At 32.3% G+C, this 27594-nt stretch overlaps 1 protein-coding gene across 1 annotated transcript in view; it reads right to left on the bottom strand.

Moving 5' to 3' along the window:
- Positions 1-379: 379 nt before the first annotated feature.
- Positions 380-27594, bottom strand: part of LOC111048071 — an 85309-nt gene continuing 58094 nt past the window's right edge. Inside the window, exon 5 of the mRNA XM_039435395.1 lies at positions 380-2711. Coding sequence (XP_039291329.1) covers positions 2568-2711 — 144 coding nt within the window. The 3' untranslated portion in view covers positions 380-2567. The remainder of the gene's footprint in view (positions 2712-27594) is intronic.

Below are 27594 nucleotides of genomic sequence, written 5' to 3' on the forward strand. Positions count from 1 at the left end.
GCCATTTTAGCCGCCATCTTGAATTGCATTTGATCGAAATTGTTCGTGTCGGATCCTTATAGTGAAAGGACCTTAAGTTCCAAATTTCAAGTCATTCCGTTGATTGGGAGATGAGATATCGTGTACACAGACGCACATACATTCATACACTTGTACACACACACACACACACACACACACACACACACACACACACACACACACACACACACACACACACACACACACACACATACAGACCAATACCCAAAAACCACTTTTTTGGACTCAGGGGACCTTGAAACGTATAGAAATTTAGAAATTGGAGTACCTTAATTTTTTTCGGAAAGCAATACTTTCCTTACCTATCTTAATAGGGCAAGGAAATTAAAAATCAGACTATAGAATTATTCATCATAAATCAGCTGACAAGTGATTACACAGATGTGTGGTGAAGCCACAGTTTCAGTCAGGTAATTGTGGATGAGAATACTGAGTGAGGTCTTCTGTTCACATAACTACTAGTAGTCTGGTGGAAACGAGTGAAAGCGAGTTTGAGCATGTGAAATGAGATTACAACAGCTGTTCAGTTACAAAATTTGTCAACCAAATTCTAAAACATTGCAGGATTGATGAAACGTCTAACGTATTATAACGTACTGATAACGATTTATGGGTAACTAAATATTATCATAGGAATGTATTAGAATCAAATCAAATAAAATTTATTCATCAAAAACAATTACATTACAAATTAGAATACTATAACAATTAAAACAATGAAGTTCTATGCATTGAATGATTTCTCAATAGGAAAAGATAATTCAATAAATAAATGAAGAATGCAACTTGGAATAGTCCTATAGCTCTTACTAACTTCTTCTCTGTGCTATCATCCCATAAGACAGATAGTGTTATCCTCTTCCGAGTTCTATAACGTTGCAGATGGTGTTTTGACAATGTATAAATGATTAACAAAATATTCAATCTCTATTCTAAAAATGATCATTTGAAAATAAATTTTATTGACGATTGAAGTATAATTATTGAATCACTTTTTTCGTGATTGAATAGCAGTCAAATCTCTTTAATGAATCCTTGGTCATTTGATACAAGCACTTTTTAAAGAAATGAGATAACTTCACAAATCCGGATGTAGAATTTCGAGATCTACACTTTGGTAAAACAACTTTAGTCCTACTCTGTTATTAACACCATTATAGTATCTTAAATCAGGTATTGCAGATGAATTTTGGGAATCTATGCTTGGGTATAAACACTTTACTGTAGTTAGTTTTAAAATGTGAATAGCTTGCTGTTTGGATGGTGTAAAGTATCATTTGGTAAAATGACTCAAATCCACTTATGTCGTCTTTTACATGGACCAAACAACTCAAGTCATAATTAAATCAGTAGTTTTTCAATACTCTGGAAAAATAGAATCATGAATGAGTGTATTTTGAACCTACTTTGTAAGTTTCATTGAGATAGGATCAAAAATATTCTTGGAAATTATGTTGGAACATACAAGAAAACTTTGGACTCCATTTTCTCAAAACTGTTTTTGGACTTAAGTGCTTATGACATATGACCAAGAAAATGATTTTATTCACTTAGGTACTGTGGCATCGAGATCTTTTGATTCGGCAGGTCCGCCATCTTCACAGTAATAGTGAATGAATTCATCAATTTATACAAAAAATTTGACTACTATATAGTCATTCTTTTTAACAAAAAAGTGATTTTATAGTAAGAAGTGATGGGAGAACAACATTGAAGAATATTGTTTGATGCATTATTTGTAACCTTTTGCAATCTTTACATTTTAAATAAATAATGAATTTAGTGCCAAATACAAGAAATGTTTTGAAAAATATAAATAATCATTAAAATACAATAGTTTTTGTGACTGGAAAAAGAAGCCATGAGCTCCAGCCACGAGTTCTAAAAATAAGAAATACTGTACATTTATTTAATCTAATAACAGCAGTACAAATGAGACAATTATTCTGTTGATGGATGATAATCTATGGATGATGAATTTTATCAATAATCCAAGTAGACTACCTAATAAACGATAAACGATATCATTCACATTTCTGTATAAATGCACAGAAAAATAATATAATAATGGTCGAGTTTTAATAATTTTTACACAATAAATAATTTATACTGCCAAAATTGGTGTTTTGTTTTACCTACGATTTTATTAATGTCAATAATGACTATCTTTACATATACATACCAGTAAATAGTGAAGCTATCTTGTGTTAGCCACACAACAAAAATTATAAAAAACCCACTTTTTACAGACATGTTTATTTTGATGTGCGTGACATAATGGACGCACTGTAAACCTATATAGAAGTGATTTGAATTTGCAAAAGGTCTTTCAATATATAGGTTCAAGTATAAAACTAATTTCATTAATGTTCATTACTAGCTACATTAGTCCTATACCATCATAAAACATTTTACTGTGAATTGTACAGAGTGTATTTTTTAACAGTTTCAAGATTGAAAAACATAACTTTTTGATTACTCTTTCTGTAACCATTCTTTTCCTTTCTCGTCATTTACATTCTTCATTACAGTTTGCTTTTATCTTCCTCCCCTATTTCTGCATCTGCTCTTGACTTCCTCAAACTATCCTCCTTATTTTGTTTCTCCCACTCTTGACGTCGACGTTTCTTCTCATTTCTGGCTTTCATCCATTCAGTCTTCAATTCATTCTGAAAATGATCATCAAGAAACAATCTGATTAAAAGAACATAACTAGAGTGAAATTTATGTTTTGAAGTCAGTCGATATGATAGTAAAGCTTGGTTGCTACGTTTTTATTATACTGTCTTCTTTCATAGATGGTTGTGACACAAGTCATATTATTATTACGGTATCATAATATCATGGAAAAACATAGCATAAGAATATATCCACAGCCTACTACATAGATAGCCTACTAAGTAAGCCATGATATATCTCATGTTATGACTTGTGTTGTTTATGTTTCGAATTTCATGCCAAATGTTGTTATCTCAAGCTGATTACCGTACTGCTGCCGACTACTGTCGATTTACTGTTTTGGCCAGATAAGAGTGTAACTAAAGTTGCGTTTACACCAAATAAATTAACAAAATGTTAATAACTTAATCCTTATAGATTCTATTAGATTGAACATAGCTTATCATACACATGATGAACATATATGTGTTTGTCAAGTTCTGTTCAATCTAATAGAATCTATATAAGGGTTAAGTTATCAATAAAATGTTTATTTTTCCGTCCTTTTTTCTATTAGATTGAATGGAACTTGACAAACACATAAGCACATCATGTGTATGCATATTGGAATGGAAATAAGGATAGAGAGAGTGACATCATACGGGAAACAGATTTTGATTATCTTTGATGATCTCTTCCTTGTATTATTTAGGAAATTTATTTACTCAATTTTTCTTTTTCTCTTATTTGTATTTTTTAGGGAACTTATTTACCCATTATCCATTATCTTGATCGTCTTTGTATTGTAATCTTGAAATGTTTGTACTTATTATACAGTCTTCAAATTCTGAATTTATTTAAAAAAATAAATGGTTCAATTTAGAACATGCTGAAATTTAATCTTATGTATAAATTCTTTTGTTATAATAATGAAACTTCAAAATTTGAAAGTATTAATGAATTGTGTCACCATATATATGAGATGTATTAATGAAAGTTAACTTGAATAATAATGTTTTCATTAAATAAAAACGTCTTGTCATATTATTAATTGAAATAAGTTAAAGGTTAAAATTTCACTAACGTTTTTGTAATTGATGTCTTTTTCTAAATTAAAAAAAAAAACTGTTTGTTCTATAAATTTTGATATGATTGATTATCGTTTGAAATGGATGCTGGAGTGTATGTAGAATTTTTAGTGGGGTTTGTTGATTAGAATTTTGCTGGTATGTGATTGTTTTTTGAGATGGAAAACCATTATTGCCTAAAGAAGAAATGACCAGAAGGTTATGACTTAGAGAGGCAGTAATGAGATAATATTTTTTTGTGTTGATTACTTATGTTGATTGCCATAGATGCAAAATAATGATTAATAATGTTGATTGCCATAGATGCAGATGATTACTTATGAATTGCCTTTGAAGCAAAATATTATTGATGTTTTGAATGATTTCTTGTTTAATGATTGATAGTAAAGTTTTGTCATGAAATGTAGTTTGGTTTAGAACATTGAAAAGTCGAAATAAACTATAGTATCCAAAAAACGATGATTAATAATATTGAATAATTTGCTTTTTATAAAATATTTGAACAGTGAATAAATGGAAATGAAATTATTTTTTCTATTAAAATTTTGTAATTGATGTCTCCAAATTTCACAATATATGTATTGCTGACTGTATAATAAGATGTTAACAAATTTCATTTTTAAATTGATTATATACTTAGAAATAATTTTCATGTGTATTAGATTGTATTGGTAGCCTAATCAAAATTTTCTTTTTAGTTTATAAGCATTTTAAGATAACAGGTACAGCATGGACATTAACATTGAAATAATTATCACGTGAATCTCGAAATCGGCAACAAGTGAACTCCATGAAGAGTGTTAAGAACATTTAGGTGATTTTCGAACTAGTGTGACTCATCAATTGAATATCTACACCAATATCAATGCCAATATCTGCTCTGATGTCAATGTCAACGCCAATATCTATGCCAATATCTACACCAATATCTACACCAATAACTACGCCAATATCTACACTGATGCCTATGCCAATATCAACGCCAATATCTGCTCTGATGTCAATGTCAACGCCAATATCTACACCAATAACTACGCCAATATCTACACCAATATCTACACCAATAACTACGCCACTATCTACACTGATGCCTATGCCAATATCAACGCCAATGCCTGCGCCGATGCCTGTGCTGATGCCAATGCCAATATCTACGCCGATGCCTGCGCCGATGCCAATGCCTGCGCCAATGTTGATGCCAATGCCTACGACAATGCCAATGCCGACACCAAAGCATACGCCAATGACAATGCCAACGCTTATTGCTGACCATGTAACTCAAACTTCAACACTACCACATCACCTGGAGGTAATTGCCATCCATGTTCACATTCGCAACTTTGAATTCAGAATAACAGTCACAGTATCATGAAAGAATTGATTCAAAAAAAATCCTCTCCTAAATTATTCCTGTATGCAGAACTCTAAACCTTGAAAGCTGAAAATATCAAAAAACCAAACCTTACCTAAATTAATCCTCACCTAAGTTAATCCTGTATGCAGCGTCTATCTCTTTTCCAAAAAACAAATTACATTGTCATTTCAAGCCTGAAATGTACATTGTATAATTACAAATATGATACAAAATTTACGTGACTCTGTATTGAGTTTGGTATGCAGCCGTCTACTACAAGCATGGGGCAATGCTAACTGAGATGTCACCTGTATCGAGTTTGATATGCATCAGTCGACTACAAGTATCAGCCCAACACTACGTGCATCCAGATCAGCCCAACACTACAAGTATTCGGATCAGCCCAACACTGATGTCATCACACTGGAGTCACACTTAACTGAAAATCATACTGAGTGCCTTAACAGACTGTTTTCCAAAATTTGCATCGATAAAATCAACCGCATCAATAGTGAAAGAAATGAACATTTTTTGATTTATTGAAATTTTATGTGAAAATTAAATGTAACAATTCATCAATTCATTTAAAAAAAATAATAATAATTTTTTTATTCAACATACTAAATTTTTTTTATGCAATAAAAATTGAATTTTTCTATCTATTAAATTTATGTGCAATTTCAAAAAACTATTCTTTATATATTAAACTTTCTGTTGAGATATTTTCCTTTAAATTATAAAGCTAAATCAAAAGTAATTTTGATATTCTATACTTTGGAATATTGTTTGGAAATGTATAACAAATACTATTGATGCATTTTTATAATAATTTTCAATATTATAGGATGACATGTAATGTTTTTATAGAAAAAATTGTTACTGTTCTCGAATTTAATTTCAACAATTTCCATTTGTTTTAATGTAATTTTTTTTTCTTTAAATTTTCAAACAGTAAAATTTTTTATGTCAAGAGGGGGGTATTTGTAATATTACATTTTTTCTCGATTGGAATTGAATCTTCAATCCAAGATCTATAAAACTTGATAGTGAATATCAGAGTAATCGATATATGGACAACGTTTTGACTGAGAATTTATCATAAATAATTGTGTTGCATATTCCATGGTATCACCGAAACAGAGTAAACAGAGTTAACAGAATTAACAGATCATATAGAGGATATATAAATTTAAAATAACAGTTTCGAAATAAAGTTTTATTGAGAACAAATGTAAAATGTAAATTCTAAACTTGTAATTTATAATTTTTTGGTGACGTGTTCATGAAGTCATCACTGATTTTGAGGTGTGGTTTGAAGGGACTTGTGCTCAGCTTCTTCTCTAAAAAATGATGGCTGGCTATGTGTTCTGGTTTTGTGTTCTCTGAGTATTTTTCTGTTTAAGTGAATTTTTAATGTTTTAAATTGAGTTTTGAACAGTTGTATGGTGTTCTAAGTTTGTGTATTTTGATTTTTGTGTCTACAAGCCTATAGCCATTGTTTTCAACTATATAAACTGGATAAGTATTTAGCTCGTAATGATTTTAGATGCTTAAGTGTGTAAGATATTATTTTTTTTAGATTTGTGTTGTATATTGTATAATTTGGTTTGCTCTGTAAACTGGATTTCTCATTCATAGGCGATAGATCCATTCATAGTTTATCAAGAATCTACTATTTTGGAGCCGATAACTTTCCTTAGGTTAATAGGTGAAAAATGCTATCCAACTGTTTGTTTTAGGAGAAATTGGTAGCACAGCAAATCATAAGGGGAAATTTGTTTGAAAATGATCTGTATATAACAGAGTTTTCAGCATTCAAAAATACAAACTAATCTAGTGTAGGTCGATTCCCTGCCTACTCCCCACCACAAAAAAAAAACTCGTTACACCATAAAACACCAGACGATGCAAACTATAACACATTTGTGTAAATCAATACTAGTCCAGTCAACGAAGGAAACGTTTGGAATACAATTTTTGACCCCACAACACTTTTAAGGATAGTAAGTAGGTAAACATTACAAAAGTCCTTACTCCTACCCCCTGTGTTAAGTGGGTGGGGGTTATTTAAAAGTTCCATATTCTGGTTTTTTGCATACATCTTGAACAAATTCGTCTTTCGGAAATTTTTGTCGAATACAAAATTAAAGTTCACGAGTTAGCCTACAAGTTTCATCCTTAACATTTTTCCATACATCTCATAGTTTTCTAGTTATGAGCTCTTGAAGGAGTCACATTTTTAAGGAAACCCTTCCGGCTCAGATTTTTTAATCTTTTTGGCCTTATAACTTTTCCACGATTGAATGAAAAAATCTGTGCCAATCATGAGCCTATAGAGCACCTTATTCTCTTCAATCTCATGAATCTTTTCATTATTTCACGCATCTCCCCACGATTGTTGCAGCCATTTTGTGTTGAGTGTAAAAACTTCAGTTCAACAACAATAGATCAATTGACAGGGAAATTTGGAGGGAATGTTTGGAACACATTTTTTGACTTCGCAACTTTGTTTTGACTACTTAGAAGGTGAATATATCAAAAGTCCTCGTCCCTACCCCTTGTGCTTAAGGGATGAGGGTGGTTTGAAAGTTTGGTTCTTTCATTCCTGGCTTACACGCATGTATCTTGAGAATAATGCATTTCAGCGACATGATTAACTGAACAAAATTTGAGCTAGATAAATTTCCTACAAGTTTTGTACAGTGGAGTTTTGTGATATCTCCTTTAATTTTTTAGATATTCGCTTTTAAAAGTGTGAAATCCTTGAAAATACAGATTTCTTACAATTTTTTACACTTTTAGGGCTTATGACTCAACAAAAATGCATTGAGAAAATGAGTACTGAACGTTGAGTTGTAGAGGATTCAATTCTCTTCAATTTGATGTATTATTTCAACATTCTCAATACAGCAATAATTGATCATTTATCAATGTAATTTGAACACAATATCTGGAACACAATTTTTGATTCTGCAGATACATTAAGACTAGTTAGGAGCTGAACATATTGAAAATCATTATCCCTACACCATGTGCTAAAGGTGAAGTACCGACAAGTTGACACTTGTTGCTGTATTGACAATTGACACTCAACACTGAAGCTGTTATAACAATTGATGGAAATCATAAAATGGTTAAATAATCCATCAAATTAAAGAGAATTTTCTCTTTCCAATTTGATAAGACTTGACCACCTCTGTTGACGAAGGTCAATTGGAGGATGAAAAGATGTGGATTTCTTTATTTTACATGCTGAACTTAATATAATTGAAAATTCATTTATTGACATAAAACATTTTAAAATGAATGGCCAACGTCACAACAATTTTAAAGTTACTCAATTTATAAGCTTCAGACAATAGAAAAAGGTTATATAGTATGATGATTAGTTATATCAAAATTTACCTTCTTATAATTATAATCTAGGAAGTTGATTTCAATTTCAAAAATCGGCGGCTTTATATAAACCTTCATCCTTAAAGATATTTTTACTGTGTTTTTGAAAACTATACCCTAAAGATCTCTAACAATTACTATATATAATCAGTCATATAATTTTGTACCTGTTTAAAGCCACCACCCTTCTTCGAGATCTAAGATTCAGTTCTAAGGAATGATCCTGTGCCTAGTATTTATAACTCGCACATTGCACTCGGGGCTTCGCCCCCGGCACCACTGAAAATGTTTTTCTGGTTTATAATTCATTTTTGGTTGAAAACTTTTCTTTCGATAGAATTATCCAATAAAACGTTAGATAATTCTGAATTTATTTCAACTCTTCTCTCATGAATTATACAAAAGTCATTATTTCGAAGAAGTAGTTGCCATGAAACTGAGAGACAAGGAAGACGATAGGAAATGGTATTGAATAGAAAGAGATGGAGAAACAACAGCCAGCAGGTAGTGTGCCATCCAGGATAGGGTCGGTTGCACAAAAGCCTGTCAAACGTTAACCATGATTGAATGCTATGTGAAGAGAAGCATTCTTTTCAAAAAAGACTTCCCTCTAATTGCTTCTTTTGGCATTTGATCATGATTAAAATTCAACAGGCTCTTGTGCAACTTGGAAAATGCATTTGTTCAATTTGGAGTAATCATAAAATATCTTATGATTTATAATTAGATTTCCTATTGAATAGGTCAAAGGCCTATTCACACAGCAACCACATAGTACAAATTGTATTATTGTATTATGTGGTCGCTGTATTCATAGCCCAAAACATAGGCCTACGAAGTCTTGCTGCCCTGACAACTACCTGTTCATTGGAATAGAAACTAGTTTTCATATTTCAACCATGGTATCTTTAGTTAACTCAACAAATACGAGAATTACTTTCTATGTGACAATAGGAAACATGAAAATAATAAACAAGTCATTACCACGAAGCTATAAAAAGTGTGAGGAGCTAATTTTTCTTGTAGAAATCGTATTGTTGAATTATTCATAAATACAATTTAACGTTGTAGCCTACACTGGAAAGTAAAATAATAATGATAATAAGGCAAATAAGTATTCCATATTTGATACCTACATGTTCTCCAATAATAATTATGTAATCACACAACACAAGATAAGGTTCTTTAGTAGAAAATACATTAATAAAGGCAAATTATTATTCCACATTTGATATGTGAATGTTCTTCACAAATAGCCGACTATGTGATTACACAATAGGTAGCCTACACAACACACAGATGAAATTAGAAATAATACATGAGGCTAATTGGATGAAATTACTCTATTAAATTACATTACTGAATTAACATTGATTTAAACATAATTGTCTTTAGAAAGTAAATAGTGATTAACACAACGTTATTCGAGGGAAGAATGATTGTATCTGAAGCTCTAGACAGTTTTTAAAAGTGTGAAATCCTTGAAAATACAGTATTTCTTACAACTTTTTGCACTATCAGGGCTTATGACTTAACAAAAATGCACTATATGAAATTTTGCATATAGATACTTAATTAACCGAGGATGGTTATAGGCCTGTTTTCAATTATTCAAATTTTCATTACGTCAAGTTTTCAATTTGTCAAGTTTTAAAATAGACCCTTGCAGAGCACGGGTTACATGCTAGTCAATAATAAAGTTTTGATCAAAGAATAAGGGAGTGTTATTTCCATCGATTTGCAACATTCAGAACAGTACTGAACTGTGCTCTGCACGACACTCCACAGCGTTTTCGGCCAACTGTACAGTGCGTCAGTCAGTCCATCAGTGACTTGAATTGATGTCTTAAATGAGGAATAGGCTGAACAAATTGAATAAAAAATATCATAGAGATTGACAATTTATTGATGAAAATATAAACACATCGAAGAATGCGTTTTTGCATTGCGGGTACTAGTCCAGGCAATGAATGCTCAAAAACGTTTATAGAAGGAAAAGTTAGGAAGTCAATTTTTGACCCCGCGGATCTCTTTAGGGTAGTAAGGTGGTGAACATATCGAAAGTCCCCATCTCTACCCACTGTGCTGAGGGGGTGGTGGTGGTGGTGGTTCAAAAGTACAATTTTTTGGTTTCTTGCATATAACTCGAAAACTATACATCTTACGGACATGACTATACAATAAAACATTGAAGCTTACATAATTTCCTACAATATTCATTCCACGACTTCCTCTATACCTTCCATACTTTGAATAACAAATATTCAAAAATTTGATGAAAACCTGTTATTCCAACAATTACATACTTTCAAGACGGGATTTCTTGAAAACTGTTGGAAATATCACAAAACTCCACTCAACATGAATTGTAGAGAATTTATCAAACTTAATTTAGAGCAGTTATCTTGGTTGAACGCATTGTTGCAAAGATATAAGCGTGGAAGCAAAAAGATAAAGAATGCAACAATTAAATCACCCTCATCACTTAAAAAAATGGGGTAGGGATGGGGACTTCTGATATGTTCTCCTCCTAACTAGTATCAACAACGCTGCAAAGTAAAAAATTGTGTTCAAAACACTCCTTCAAAATTCATTTGTCAATTGGTCAATTGTTGCAAAACTGGAAATTTCATATTCAACACTAGATAAAGCTGCTGCAAAAGTCGTAGGGAAATGCGTAAAAGTGTGGAATTATACATCAAATTGAAGAGAATTTGATGCTCTATGAGCTCAAAATTAGCATGGATTTTCTCCATGGGTTTCAAAATTTTCAGTTCAAATGTTGCATTCTTTTAAAGCTGCTGAATTTTTCTCATCAAATACCTTAACACATAGCTTGACATTTTGCCTTTCAAGGGAACTTGGGAAGAGAACTTTTCTGTCGAGTGGAGGTGCTAATTTGATAACACTATTCGCTTCTGAGTAATGAAACGTTTTCAAGTGAGAAAAGCTTGCAGTGAGGATACCATCATGGTTAGCAGAATCTGGTATGTGAAAAGTTTGTTTTGAGTCAGTCTGATTCAACCAGTTGTTACGAATACATGTACAGAAGATATGTACAGAATCAAATAGTAGAAAATATACTATGTGAGGGATCAATATGTAATGTGTTCTGAGTGACGAAAACGAGTAAAATTTCAACAAAATAATCAATTTTAATGAATTTTAGTTTTCAATCAACAATATCTTCTGATTGCTACAATTCAAATGTATAATCCAAAATCCCTTTGGGCGTGATTTTGTGCGCTCTCCGGTCTCAGGTTGAAGAGCACAAAATTACGCCCAGAGGGATTTTGAATTGTACATTTAAATTGTGACAATTAGAGGATATTGAAAATTTTGCATGAAAAATTGGTTCTAGACTCTAGACTTCTCTAATGTATCCAAACGATTTATTGAAAAATCGAACTAAAATATATATTGCAAACACCAATGTATATACCGGTAGTGACTGGACTATAATGTTTTAAAGGGTAAAGGGTAGATAAGCGAGTTTCGATTTTTCTTCTAAATTGCCTTTTTTGTATTATTCAGAATACATATTTATAATCGTATAATGGTGCTACATTTTGATGAATAACATACTTTTGCACTTTTGAAATTGTTAATTCAGAATATTATATTTTTCCAATAAACATGTGTTTCAACCAGCAAGGAAAACCGGGAAGAACGTGAAATATACGGGGAATGTACGGGAATTTCCTGAGCCTGATTCAGTGGACACTCTGTTAGGTTAAAATTTTGTCAATAACTTCGGTCCAAACGCGGCTTAAGTCAACTCGCTAACGCTCATTCAATAAATGTAATTGAATTAAAAATATCTGAATGATAGTTACAGAACAGAGTTTGATGAATATATAATAATAACAACAATGTTATTATCATATTTGATTTTATTAATGTAATATTATACAATATTAATTCGAACTCAATTCATTCATTCAAATAATTCTATTATTATTGTTTTAAATGTCATAATAATAATAATATAATAATAATAATAATAATAATAATAATAATAATAATAATAATAATAATAATAATAATATAATAACATTTGTACTAATAATAACAGCAATGTTATTATCATTAGTACAAAGCTATGCCAAAGTTAAAAAATCAGAATGATTTGTTATTATGACAAAACAATAATAATAGAATGAATAGACTCATATAATAGAACAGGAAACCCAGCAATAGACTAATAAGAATTCAATCATGGCAATATATTCAATACCCTCTAGAATATTATATAGAGATGATAATTTGGCCGGAGGGTAATGATGACATTAGGAGGAGGAGGAGGAGTAGTAGTAGTAGGAGGAGGAGGTTGGGAAGTAGGAGGAGGAGGAGGATGAGTAGGAGTAGGAGGAGGAGCTTGTGGTTGTAGAGGAGTTGGTGGAGGTGGATGAGGATGATGAGGAGACGATGACGAGAAGAGAAAGGTGAAAACGATGATGTCATAATCAGTGAGTTGCGAGTTAGCGACTTCCAAAGTTAGCCATTTCAAATTCTCCACAATTTTCTGGCCAGAATCAGCGGGTTCCAGAGTTAGCCAATTCTGTCAGCAACAGAATCAGTGAGTTCCTAGTCAGTCACTTCCACAACCACAGTTAGCCATTTTCCAGTTAGCCAATTCCGCATTCCCGTATGTAACAAGACTTGTCCCGGGATCCCGTATTCCCCCACTGAAATAGATACATTGAAACCTCCATTTAACAATTGAAACTACAGTACCCCAATTGAATTTTTGAGCTCCGTATGAACTAAAATAGCATCGACTCACTCAGTTTCAAGCGTTAGCTCATGTGGGTACTGCTTCGGTGATTATGTGCAGTGTAGTTAATCATGCCTTATATATGCTGTGTACCAGGCTTCAGAAGCAATTATGATAGATTATCTAAGGTATCAGTATTTTCGTTCCCCAATGACTTGAATAGGGCTGAAATATGGCTTCCAGCTATACACAAAAGTAATATTCTGGATTGACTAAATCTATGTCAAGCCCGAAATAACATATTATAAAGGTCGAAAATTCGAAGGTTTAGCTGTTCAATCAAATGAAAATTCATTCAATTTAGCATCAACTATACAAACATTCATAATAACCTCTCTGTTATGTTGTAGGTTTATCTCCTTGTAAAGATTTAACAGGAGATCAGTTATATGATCTCACTCTACAAATCTTAGGGTTGTTGACTGAATCAGGATGCAACGTTTTTAGTATAATTTCTGATAACAATCGTATTAACAGGTCAATGTTCAAAAAGTTATGTGGAGGAGCTCTGAAATCTAAGTTTGTCAATATTATAACAGATTATTTTGAATGACTGGCAAAATCGCTAAATGAAAAGATTTTATAGGTCTCTAGCAAACAGCTGCTTTGTTATCACCAGGTGCGATATCAACAAGTTAGAGATTAGATAATAACGGGTATCCTGGCTACAATTCGAACAGCCAAATAGAAAAGAATTTTATTGCTATTTATTTAATTATATAAAATAATGCATTTTTTGAGGTTAGGCTCTATAATACTTACTGGTCGGCAACCTAAATAATCGGTCAAGCTGTATAATTTGAAATTTAGCCAGACACCTATAGCAAATATAGTTGTAAACAAATAACATTCACTTAAGATGTGACCAGAGGATTTGGTAACCGCATGGCATGTTATTGTTAAAGAAAAAACAATTTAATAAATCTAAAAATATTTATTATGTCAAATGAGCATGTAAAAAATATGTAAAATAGATAAAAATATTGAGGAAGTATGTATATTCTATTGGGCGCATGGATACATTTGTAATTTTGGGATAAGCCAATCAAAATGCAGTAACTGACTGGCGGTAAAAGTGAGTCAATTCAAAAATAACCCTCATCATTTATATAAATGATAAGAATGTGTAAGTTATCACTACTCAGTTCATGTACCAGATGTAATTTGAGTGATTATTGAATATAACATGTAACATTTATGTAATGGCCTAGCAGATTGACATGGACTATTTTGATTATGTAATGGCGTAGTAGTTGAATATTTAAATAATATGCAAATTTGGAATACGGAAGTATGATCATAGAGAATAGGGGTAGAAGAGAGCTCAATTGCTTGCCAGAGGTCACCAGGAACAGCCACCAATTTTATAGAGCACAAGAGTTCCTTTGTTGATAATTGTTATGAAGTGATATATTGCCATCCATGTTGGGCAACATTCTTATATGAAATGGTATATTTCATATATACTAGTGTAGCTGTTAATATCCCTAGCTTGCAAATAAATTTGCAAAACGTTAAGGCCGTCCGGCTTGCGAATATACTGGGGTCAGACCACAGCTCTAGCTCAGTAGTGGATGCATGAATATTCCAAATATAATGAATCACCATAGGGTTCAATAACTGGTGATCAATAATCCTTACCGCTGCTTCCATGAAGTTATTGAAGAATACCAATAAGGAAGTCAAAAAGATAGTTGGTGACTGATTATCAGTAACCATATATTCAATCGAGAATAATGAAGATCAACTATGGTTTTTCTAGTTGATTTTAAAAACGCTTGTCATGAATATAGGTATGCACCAACTTACCCTTTTGAAATTCCTTGAAACTTACAATGCCAGTTCTTGGAGTTCTCTGGATCCTTATATGATATACTGTAGACTCATTAATGTAACTATCAGTAAGATTTTTCTGGCTGAATAGTATTACTATCATCAAAGGATGATAAGTAGTAAATGCTCTGAATAAGATCAATATTAATTATTTCACTAATTATATATGCTGCAGAATAAGAATGCTTGGTACCAAGACAGCTCAAACTGTACATCACGAGATGAATTAGGTAAATAATAAAAACTTTTAGAATTTTGTATGCTGACATAAAACACAAAATATATTCCCATAAAATAACATAGACAAAAATATTTCTTGATGAATATAATTTTCTTTGAATAAATAAATTCTCTAATATTTCAACAACTATCATGGGAGTTGTTAGCATTCACAATATTGTGAGCCGTAAAAATATCTATTCATTTATTAATACTGAGATGTGAAACTTCAGGTTGATTCAGAATTTGACAAATTGGAACCTGTCCAGTCTATGGGTTCAATAAAATATATTTCAAACAATAATTAATAATTAATAGAATAATAATTCAAATCTCAGGGTATGGATTCGTGCCATGCATGGAAATAAGCTTCCTACATATATCAAATATATTCATAAAAAGAGTTCTTGTTAAATATATTATAGTGTTCGACACATTGCAAAATTTCCAAACTTCTACCAAATTTATATAGCACTTTTGAATAATTCCCCAATTCACTAAAAAGGCCTTAGTGTTAAATGAGCTCATTTAAACTTAACACTCACTCAAACGACGTTCGCTGAAGTTCTTGTAGAATAATTAATTATATCCAATAATTGATTAGTCGAATCCTTTCAACTCTGCTAGGCTCATGTATGATCCAGATTGTTTGCAATTTTCTATCAGTATTAAATGTATATGGGAATATTGTACAATTAAGAACTCTTAAACAATCTCTGGTTCATAAACAATCGAACATTAATTACAAAACTTGACATTTAAAAAGGGACTGGCTTGATGATTTTTAAAAAAATAATTTAAAGGAACCCTATCCTCATGTGCTGCCATAACGGTCGAGATCATAAGCCACAGAGAAGAAGTTCTCAGAAAATTCTCATCTCTTCCTGTAATAATTTGTAAGCCTTCTTCTGATTGGCTTTCTAGTCTTAGTATAACGTGATGTAATTGGTTACTTAAGATTCAGGGTTTCTCCAACTTTGTTATACAAAGATAAATAAAAATTTATACATAAATAACTTATATAATAGCCTGTGAGCATTCCAATAAATAAATCTCAATATATGATACTACAATGCAGTATACATTTAATTTTTTATGTGAGCTTTGTATACTCTTGGTTTTCATACTTTTTTAGATTTCAATAAATATTTGAACAACATAATAACCACTGTTTTCTCATTACATAAACTTTCTTTGACGTTTAACATATATACAATTTTATGAGTAAAATATAATTTAATTCATAATGGTTGATTGAGCAATCAGCTGATCTATTCGATATTAATTCAATAAATTGTCAATTAATCTAAGATCGATTGACATATCAAATCAAAACAAAAGATTCTAACCTCAAATTGTACAAGCAGCCCCCTTTTTTTCTATAATCTGCCAATAATGAACAAGCCGCTTTATAATTTTATTTTTGCCAAAGAATTCTCATTACTGCATAATTAAAATTTTGCATGGTTCTCTTATCACTTTATAGATAATATGACTACTCCTTATCATGAATAAGATTCGATTTTATTTGAATGATGCCTTGACTAGGCCATCTATTCTTTAAGTTTCACAATTCTGTTAAAGATTAGTTGGTTTCTTCAAAGTTACTTTATGGTGAAAAGACACAACGTCATATTGTACGTTTGAAAAATTCAAGTTTGAATTCAATAATTAATTTCATAAGACTCAGTGAGGCCGTATTAAGGCATGAGTCATACAGATATTTTATTATTCCCTTGGAGAGGATGACTTCAACCACCAGAAAACCTAAGACGACGGGAGAATTTGGATCGCCATCATCATCTTGTGAATTTCGACACGTGAGTTATATAGTTGAAAAGAAATATATCTAGGGCGCCCTCAGTGCTTCGAGTGGAACAAGATCTATAAAGCTAGATGTCGAAATGTTATTTGAATATTGAAATAAATGTCAAACTTGCGCAGGTCTTGAAACGTGAAAAGGGATTTCTATTAATTAAGAACTACATATCAGATTTACATGTTTAAGTATGCACAGATGAAAAATTAAAATTTTGATGCTATAATGTATATGCTCACTCAATCATTCTTTCATTAGTGAATTATAAAGATATAAATGAAGCTCATGTTCACTGGATAAATTGATTTATCTAATTTCCACCAGAGGCCGAACCTTTAGCCCTGAGAAATACATATTAATATATTTGAGATTTATAATTAATTAATATTAGTTATTTATATCAATTTGGAAAGAGGGTATATGAGATTTTATTGGACAAGCAACAGCAAGTCGATAACTGAGCTGCATAATTCAAATGCATATGATTGATGATTTAAGAAGCACATAGCAACTTTTGTGCTAAAATCAAAACCAAATAAGTGAGCTATCTGTGATATTTTTTTTTCGATATATATATATATAGTTCATATTTTATTTTTATATTTGTTGCTTTATATATTTATTTATTCGTTAATATTTTGTGTAATATATTTGTGTCAATATTTCATGGTGTATCCTTTATTTATTTCCCTATCTCCATGCATGACCAATCTTGTTAGTAGACGGATAATGCGGATACCAGGAAGCTTTTTTATGACTTTTCCCCCCCTCACCCCTCCCCCCGCACTCATCCTACCTTCCCCTCACCTCCCCCGCTCCTGCCGTACCTCTCCCGCCCCTCTCCTGCCCCCGCCCCCTTAGAAGAACCTCTCTCTCTCTCTCTCTCTCTCTCTCACTCTCTCTCTTTCTCACTAGAAGAAGAAGAAGAGGAGAAGAAGGAGAGGAAGAAGAAGAAGAAGAAGGAGAGGAGGAAGAAGAAGAAGAAGAAGAAGAGGAGGAAGAAGAAGAAGAAGAAGAAGAGGAGGAAGAAGAAGAAGAAGAAGAGGAAGAAGAAGATGATAACAATGATGCTCTCTCACTCTCACTTTCTCTCACTTTCTCTAGTTATGCTCCATTTAATCTATAGATAGTCACGGTCTATTTCAATTAGTCTATTACTGACAGATTTAAGTGAAATGTCCTTGGAAGAAGAAGATGGAGAATGAGAAATTCAATGACTCTAGTGCTGACAGATTAAAGTGAATCTATTTTGGATGTAGAAGAATGGAGAATGAAAAATCCAATGACTCTCCTGCTGACAGATTAAAGTGAATCGAGTTTGGAAGGAGAATGAGAAACGGATAGGAAGGTTACTATCAACAAGTGAAATGACAGATCTTACTGACAGATTTAACTGAAACATCTTACTTCCAATTGTGAGATTTTTACTGTGGAGAAGAAGTATGAGAAATCCAAGACTCTCCTACTGACAGATTTAACTGAAACATCTTACTTCTAACTGTGTGATTTTCAACCAAAGTGAATCGAGTTTGGAAGTAGAAGAAGGAGAGGAATGGAGAATGAGAAATTCATTTCATCTTACACTCAGATTTAACCGAGTCATCTTTGTCTAACTCACAGATTTAAGTAAAACAATAATCATATTCAAAAAATGTATCATGCTATCATAGAGAAGTATAAGAACAGAGAAGAAATAGTCACTTTCAAAAAGAGGAAAGGAGAAGTGTGTCTAAGGAAGAAGTATGAGAACAGAGAAGAAGTACTCGCTTTCTTTCAACCAAAGTGAATCGAGTTTGGAAGTAGAAGAAGGAGAGGAATGAAGAATGAGGAATTCAATGGCTCTACTGTTGACAGATTAAAGTGAATCGAGTTTGGAAGGAGAGCTTCAACTGAAACATTTTTGTCCAACTGACAGATTTACTGAAACGAGTTTCTCAGATTTAACCGACTCATCTTTCTCCAACTCACAGATTTAAGTGAAACAATAATCACATTCAAAAAATTTATCATGCTATCATAGAGAAGTATAAGAACAGAGAGGAAGTCACTTTCAAACAGAGGGAGAAGTAGTGGAAAGGAGAAGTGTGTCTAACTGTCAGATTTAAGTGAAACGATATAATAACAAGCATCCAAAGAGAGGAAGAAGTATAAGATCAGAGAAGAAGAGGAAGAAGGAGAGGAAGAAGAAGAAGAGAAGAAGAAGAAGAGGAAGAAGGAGAGGAATGGAGAATGAGAAATTCAATGACTCTAGTGCTGACAGATTAAAGTGAATCGAGTTTGGAAGGAGAGCTTCAACTGAAACATTTTTGTCCAACTGACAGATTTAAGTGAAACGATATAATAACAAGCATCCAAAGAGAGGAAGAAGTATGAGAACAGAGAAGAAGAGGAAGAATGAGAGGAAGAAGGAGTTATGAATGCATTCCGCTACAAGTCAAATTGCTAATTGCTTCTCTAGATCACACACACACTATTTGCATGGTGAAATGAAACTTCCAGTGACAGGTTTTTTCTTAAGGAAATAACAGAACTGATGCATGTATCTAACTGACAGATTTCAACTGAATCGTTATTCCTCTCTATGAACTTGTCATTACAGCAATGGTAAGTGGAAATCTAAAAACAACTCAAGTAATACTGACAGTGAAGAGTGATTCTAAAATTTCAGCCAGCAAGCCTTGAGACATTTCTCACTTCTTTCTCACAACACCATTTGTATGGAGAAATGAAACTTCCAGTGTCAGGTTTTTCTTAAGGAAATAACAGAACTGAGGCATGTATCTAACTGACAGATTTTAACTGAATCGTTATTCCTCTCTATGAACTTGTCATTACAGCAATGCTAAGTGGAAATCTAAAAACAACTCAAGTAATACTGACAGTGAAGAGTGATTCTAAAATTTCAGTCAGCAAGTCTCGACACATTCTTATCGAGTCTCACAACACCATTTGTATGGAGAAATGAAACTTTCAGTGACAGGTTTTTCTTAAGGAAATAACAGAACTGAGGCATGTATCTAACTGTCAGATTTAACTGAATTGTTCTTTCTCTCTATGGACTTGTCATTGCAGCAATGGCAAGTGGAAATCTCAAAACAATTCAAGTAACACTGACAGAAAAGAATGATTCTGAAATCTCACTCTATGCAAATTGGCTTGGAAACCTCGAAACCTCAAGTACACTACTCTCTCAACTCTCCTTCTCACTTCATCTAATGGAAGAGATTCAATTCATCTTGTTTTATTTAATTTGATCTTACTATATGTACATTATTTGTGGTAAAGTTTTCAAAGGATCAGTCATAAGAAAAAACCATGAAGCTTCACACCTACAATTTTCTGTATCACCAAAATTGAGAAAATGGGGCATCAGAGTTGAAGCAAAATTAGATGAAGTTGCACTGATGCAGTACATATTAGTTGCAGCTAAATGAAGAAAGCAGCATACTACTTGATTGTAGAAAGCAGATACCCATATTTGCAGATAGCAATATAGATGAAATTTTAATGATAGTACTTGAGCAATTGATAAAAGTGAATGTGCATAATTACATTGAAGTGAAACAAAAAATCAGCGGTTCTGTTGATACACATGTTTACTGAGATGCAGTAACAAGAAAGATTTTCATCTCAAGAGATGTTCAATCAAATAGGAGAAATGTAAAAGTTCAAATAAAATCCGTATATTGTTAAATGTAGAGAAAATACAAATGATTGAAAATCACATAGCAAGATCAATCATAATATTCTAGAGGGACATCAAACTCTCCATTCATGGAGAGTGAGCATGAGGAGAAAAGAATAATATTATAATTTTTTATTTTGATATGACAGTGAATGACTACTCATTTAGAGATAAGGCAGAATTAGAGATAACACATACAAGTTATTCTGAGAAAATACTTAAAGGTGATTGTTAAAAATGAAAAGCAAGTAGATTATTTGAGTAACAAGTATTATTTGCTTATGTAGTAATATTATGGAAGTAGATTTAGACAGAACTTTTTTCTATCAAAGGAAAAATTAAAGCTATTGATTATAGTTATATTTGAGTAATTATGCAAGTAGGTATTTAGATAAGTGTAAGACACATGTAAAGACAACCTTGATGTATCCCTTCCAAGTCAAATGAATTGAAAGTCGTGATTCAGATTAAGTTGGTGAAAGCACAAGTGGCTATTGTTGAGAGAAGCAAAGCGATTATTTGATTCCTCTATCAGGCGAGATGTATATAAGCTACAACTAGAACTAGTTTTTTGAAAGCCACAGAGACATTCGGGGAACAGCAACTAGCAGAATTTGAAAAAGAAATACAAATTTGAGAGAGAGAGAAACTCTCTTCAATCATAGTGACTTGTGATCACAATCCCTTTTTTAGGAGATTTGTCTATCAAGAGGAATAATTTGTGTCAAATGCTATAAGGAACATAGATTCTCTATCAATTGAGTTTCTGTCACAAGCAAGGAAAACCTTTTATGGAATACTGTAATAACACCGCAATGCTGGAAAATTAAGATTACAATATGATGTAAGTAAGATACTCTTTGCTTCAAGCAATAGAATATTTTTGGTACGAATTTTTTGTTGTTAGCATCCTTTGTTAAACAATAAATATGTCTAGAGATTTGGTTAGTTATGAGTTAGTTCTATGTGTAGTTAGATGTACACTTTCAACATGAATTAGATTACAGTTAAGTACTCCAGATAAGTATGAATAGCTTTTTCATCTCACCACACACACACTCAAAGTTAGAGTGAAAAAACACTATAATTTCATTGGCTTTAGCTGTTGTGCAATATTCTCACTCACAGTGTTGGATAATTTCTTCATTTTGAAGGAAAGTGTGATATTTCATAGTTTGGAAGCCACACAAGAAAGACTTTGAGAAGAATGGATTTATAAAATTAGAATCAAGCTGGGTGAAAAGATTCATGCATGAGGAAAGAGATACTGATGTAATAGTCAAGTGACTTATTTAGAAAATAGCATTGCTAACACTTTGAACTCAAGTTTACACCTCATGAAAACAAATGCAAAAGCATATAGTATATGACAAACAAACAGAAACTTTATTTTCTGTAACGAATTTCTAAAATTGAATTTGAACTATGCGATTCATCATCTTTGCTTGTTGCTGACACGGGTTAGAATCATTGTTGCAAATCCATATCAACGCCTACTGCGTTTTTCACAAGGTTAATTCCACATTCCACTGCTCTCACGGTTACATTATGTGTTAGAGCACACACAAAATTTCTCTTTGGATTATCAGAATCTGAATAATATACTTTAGTAGCTTTCAGTCTTTGATGTTTGTAATCCCTGCTCCATAAAACTTGTCACAAGCACTGTTATTGCTTACCTCTAAGATGATACACTTTTTTCTCAGTTGAGCGTATGCTTGTCACTCTCTCTATAAACTGCTGCGTTTGAATTCAGTGTATACTGAAATTTAATTCTGAAAAAACAGAATGAGAACACCAGTCTCTCCTTGTTTGTTTTGGCGAAAACTGTTATTTATTCTACACTTGTCACTTTCACTATATTTGTTATTAGAATGAGCTAACAAATAATATTAGTTGAATGACATTATGGAAGAGGAACTTTGGATTATCAGAATCTGACTAATATACTTTAGTAGCTTTCAATCTTTGATGTTTGTAATCCCTCCTCCAAAAAACTTGTTACAAGCACTGTTATTGCTTACCTCTAAGATGATACACTTTTTTCTCAGTTGAGCGTATGCTTGTCACTCTCTCTATAAGCTGCTGCATTTGAATTCAGTGTATACTGAAATTTAATTCTGAAAAAACAGAATGAGAACAGCAGTCTCTCCTTGTTTGTTTTGGCGAAAACTGTTATTTATTCTACACTTGTCACTTTCACTCTATTTGTTATTAGAATGAGCTAACAAATAATATTAGTTGAATGACATTATGGAATAATGGAAAAAGATTATAACCTTTGGAAAATTTCAATTCAAAACCTGCGGATTACCGAATCTTGAATGATTTTGTGAGCTTTTGCTTCTTCCTTTATCAGAAATATTAGGAAAACTACACATTTATGTTGACTCAGTGCATGTGCAATCTGTGCATAAATCCAACCTTGAATATGCAAGTATATTATCTGAAAGATTACAGAAGTCTTGTCATGATGCATAACAAATAGAGAGAAAACTTTTCTGTGTAGATTACAAATATTACTAGTGGGACTCTATGTTATTCTTACTCACAGCCTATGCTCCAAAATCTACTCAACTTTAAAAAGTGATCTAAAACTGAGTTGTTTTTCATCGTGATAACATGAGAAGCAATCAACAGAGTTAGAGTGGAGGATAAGGAGGAGGAGGAGGAGGAGGAGGAGGAGGAGGACGAGGAGGAGGAGGAGGAGGAGGAGGAGAGGAGGAGGAGGAGGACACAGCAAATCAAAGGTTAGTGTTAGTTATTTGATGAAACTATTTGATAAATTATACTAATAGATCTGTTCACATTACAAGAGTTGGAAATTACTGATTCAGTTAATAGTTATGCACATTACTTGCATATTAACTTGTTGAATCACTGTTTGATTCTGTAATATGAAAGCAAGAAATAATAAAACTCACTTTAAGACTCTGTTGATAATCCCGATGTGGTGAAGCTTTATTACTCTATTTGTTATTGCTAACTATATCGAAAATTTAATATTCTTTGCAATCAGATCAAATGAAATTGAAGTCTAGAGATATATGAGCATATTTGACTCCATGTACTGGTAAAACACAACAAGAAACTCTCTCTCTCATATGCAAGTGTAGTGAGAGACAACCTTGGAAGATATGCTCCAATTATCATCTCGGTCGAAGATTAGCACATCTTACTTCAGACAGCTTCCGAGGACAACATCAGCATCATGAATCTCTAAGATATAGGAACCCAATTCAACTTATACTGACAGATTAAAGTGAATCAATCCCAGACTAGTATAGATAAGAAACTCTTTTGTAGATGTGCAAAAACCCTATTACTCTTTAAGTTTCTCATTCTAGAGTTAGTTGCAAGGATATTTCAAATATTCTTTCCAAAGCTCCACTAATTCATGTTGATGCATAACAATATTAGCTACAGCTATTGACAACTGCTTTTTTCATATCATATTATGCACTTCAAAAAATATTTTCTCAGTCTATATTCTGTAAATTCATTTATAATTTGCTGTATTGTATATAAGTGTAAAAAACCAGTATATATTGTAATCTACACGAATAAAGCACTCAATCAATCATTAGCTTTATTTATTTATTAGATAGAGCGAACAATACAATAGTCGGAAAAGAAAAAACAGGCTATTGCCCAAAACTTCTTCAATTTCCTGATTTTGTCACAAATCGTCCAAATATTATGTAGCTTATGTTCACTTCAATTTCAACACCAAATCTTCAATCTGAAACTATGAATCAGAATAAAACAAAGAGTTTCAAATTTAGATAAATTGATAATGAAACTTCCGTTAAAACAAAAACCAAACTTCAAATATTCACAAAATACTGTTTTTGTTAAGAAGTTTGATGAAATTCTATAGCAATTATTTTCTGTATTTGAATAGAATTGACATTTTTTCATGCTAAGCATTCTATTGTTTTCGCACATGAAATTTGGAGATGAGTCCATATTTTTCATTATCAAACTATTGTAATGAACCGCCGCAAAGAGGGCACATCGACCCTGCGGATTGCGATGATGAATTTCACAGGCATTATAACACCAAGAACTTGTAAAGTAGTTAAATTTGGTTTCTCAATTTCATCCGGTAAACAACATACGTTTTTGTGTAACCTTCTAAGAAACTTAGCTTTCTCTGTACCTTTTGTGTAGATTTTATCATATCCTTCAAGATAAGATATCAATAATTCGTCTGTATAAATAAAATGTCCATCTTCCCAGCGTATTTTGTGATAATTGTTCTCTGCCCATGTTGCTTGCTTACGCAATTTATCATTCAATTCCGACTTTGCAAATGGTGACTTGAAATGTAACACAACAAAGCTATTTACGTCATTATTTATGATTGCGATTTCCTTCAGAATAATCTGATTGAAATTCCCCTTGAACCAATGCATGTCGACTGTTGCGAATTTTTTACAGGAGAGAGTTTCTTCCTCCTCTTGTGCTGTTTTGTCCTCCTCCATCATCCTCCTTTGTCCTCCCTCCTCCTCCTTTGTCCTCCTTTGTCCTCCTTTGTCCTCCGTTCTCCTCCTCCTCCTCCTCCTGTGGTTTAGGTGTACTACATCTTGAGTGATAGCAGAAAAAGTCTTGTTCAGCGTTAAGATCACACTGTGTCCTAATAGAACGTGTTTTCTTCTCAGAATCAGAAGACATTGTAGATGTTAACTGATCAAAGCTAAAACCTCAAAAGAGTAGAATTTGAAAAATGCAATACTTATATAGTTTGCGCTCTATCGAGAAATTACTGAACTTCCTTCAACATGGAAGTAAGAGGACCTTCACACATTTTTCAAACATGAATCTTATCTTGTCAGTGTTTTTTATCTGTTCTATCATCAATGAGATAACACATTTTGATATTTAACCAACCTAATGTATTACAGTAGCAAAGTTGATGCATTTCATTTATTTACAATATTGCACACATACACTTATATGTTTTGATCTTTCTTTGTCAATCCTGTTCTAAGCCTGTCTCATCTGCAGAATCTCGTAAAAAATTCCAGATAAGTTGATTTAATTGTTCTTCTGTTAAATGAGCATTATTTTCTATTATAACCTTCTTAATTCTATTGATAGACTGTTTAAGAATTGCACAGTCACATTTATATGAGCCTGGGATATCGCCATTCCCCCAGAATTTATCATATGATGTACCATATAAATCACAAACAAGAATATGATCATATCCTTCACTGAAGCAAAAACCTAATTTTTCATAATCTCTCACAAAAGTTAAATATTGTAGATTTGTCCATCCTTTTTCTGCTAATCGCTGCAATATATCTAGGTGCGTGTCCAAGAGTTCACTTAATTTATATTGATAACTCATTTTTTCTAAAGGAACAGAATGGTATTCACTTAATTGATTGAAATGTCTATCTATAATGAATTGAACGCACAAATCTGAAGACTTTAACTCAGACTCCACTGATGCCGCACCAAACACATTATCCATCTCAGTACAGTAGCTTGATGTTGTATCAGCAAAGACAAGATCACTACTGACAGATTACCTTGCTCTAGCTTATTATTATTATGAAAAGCACACTCTAGCGATAATTTATTGTACTTCTCTCACCAAGCACTCTAATACAAAGTTGGTATGTTCTAATCAAAAGGGAATACAATTTTATATCATCAATAGAGACTTGTCAAGTATGTTGTATTTTTTGTAGAAATTGCAAAGAATTGCACATTCATAAATCTATCTCTTAGACAAACATTGGGAGAAGCGTTTTTTAACACTTGATATAGAATAATGTTTGATTTCTTACTAGCAAGGTTTTCTGCAACAATATTGTGGTTTATCCCAATTCCTAATCTTATTTCGTACATTTTGTATATATTCCAATATTCTTTCCGAAGCAATATGGAAAAGTAATAGCATATTATAAAGAGAAGAACAAATACTATTCTCCAGATGATTATCTTCCTTGCACACTGATAAAAATTGATTGTTGCTAACACTAGGGTATTTTCACTTGTGGAAAGATACAATAAGTTGAGGTGAGCATATGCATACCACATAATTCTATTTGAGTTCATGCAGTGCATCAGTCTATTCTACAGAGTGAGAGTTCACTTTCACTTTCTTCAATATTCATTTTATATTGTTGACTGATCGTTCAATTAATGACACCATCTACTAGCTATGATAAATCACTCAGACAGAATATTATTTTTCTTCCCACAGAAAACTAGCTATTTTCCATTCAACATTATAGCTGCTGAATCTATCCAACAGTTGAGCTGTCTCGACTGCACACTCTGTTTAAAGCAAGCTTCTCCTGTCATTGAGTTGATGATTAACCAGCAGAACAAGGTAAGGATTAGGATCAAGTATTTAATATATATACATTTATTTAGATGCACAAGATTTTTCTAAACAATTCACAAATAGTAATTAAGCTGAACAAACACTAGTTTCACAATAGTTACTCAATTTATACTAATTTTAGATCAGTGAATTTGTTAGTCTAACAAAAATTGTAAACTATTACAGTTTTCATTCGAATCTCATTAGTCAACTTATTAGGAAGAAAAAAAAATCTTCTCGCTTTGTCCTTACAAATAGAAACAAGAATCGTTATTTGGGATAAAGTTATTTGGGATAATGTGAATCTTTTTGGAAGAAATAATCACCACCGGAGAATGATTGCATTGAAACATTGCTGAAGCGGTTTTTCCAAAATTTGA

This window comes from Nilaparvata lugens, chromosome 9 (genome assembly GCF_014356525.2).
Source record: "Nilaparvata lugens isolate BPH chromosome 9, ASM1435652v1, whole genome shotgun sequence".
Classification (NCBI taxonomy): Eukaryota; Metazoa; Arthropoda; class Insecta; order Hemiptera; family Delphacidae; genus Nilaparvata; species Nilaparvata lugens.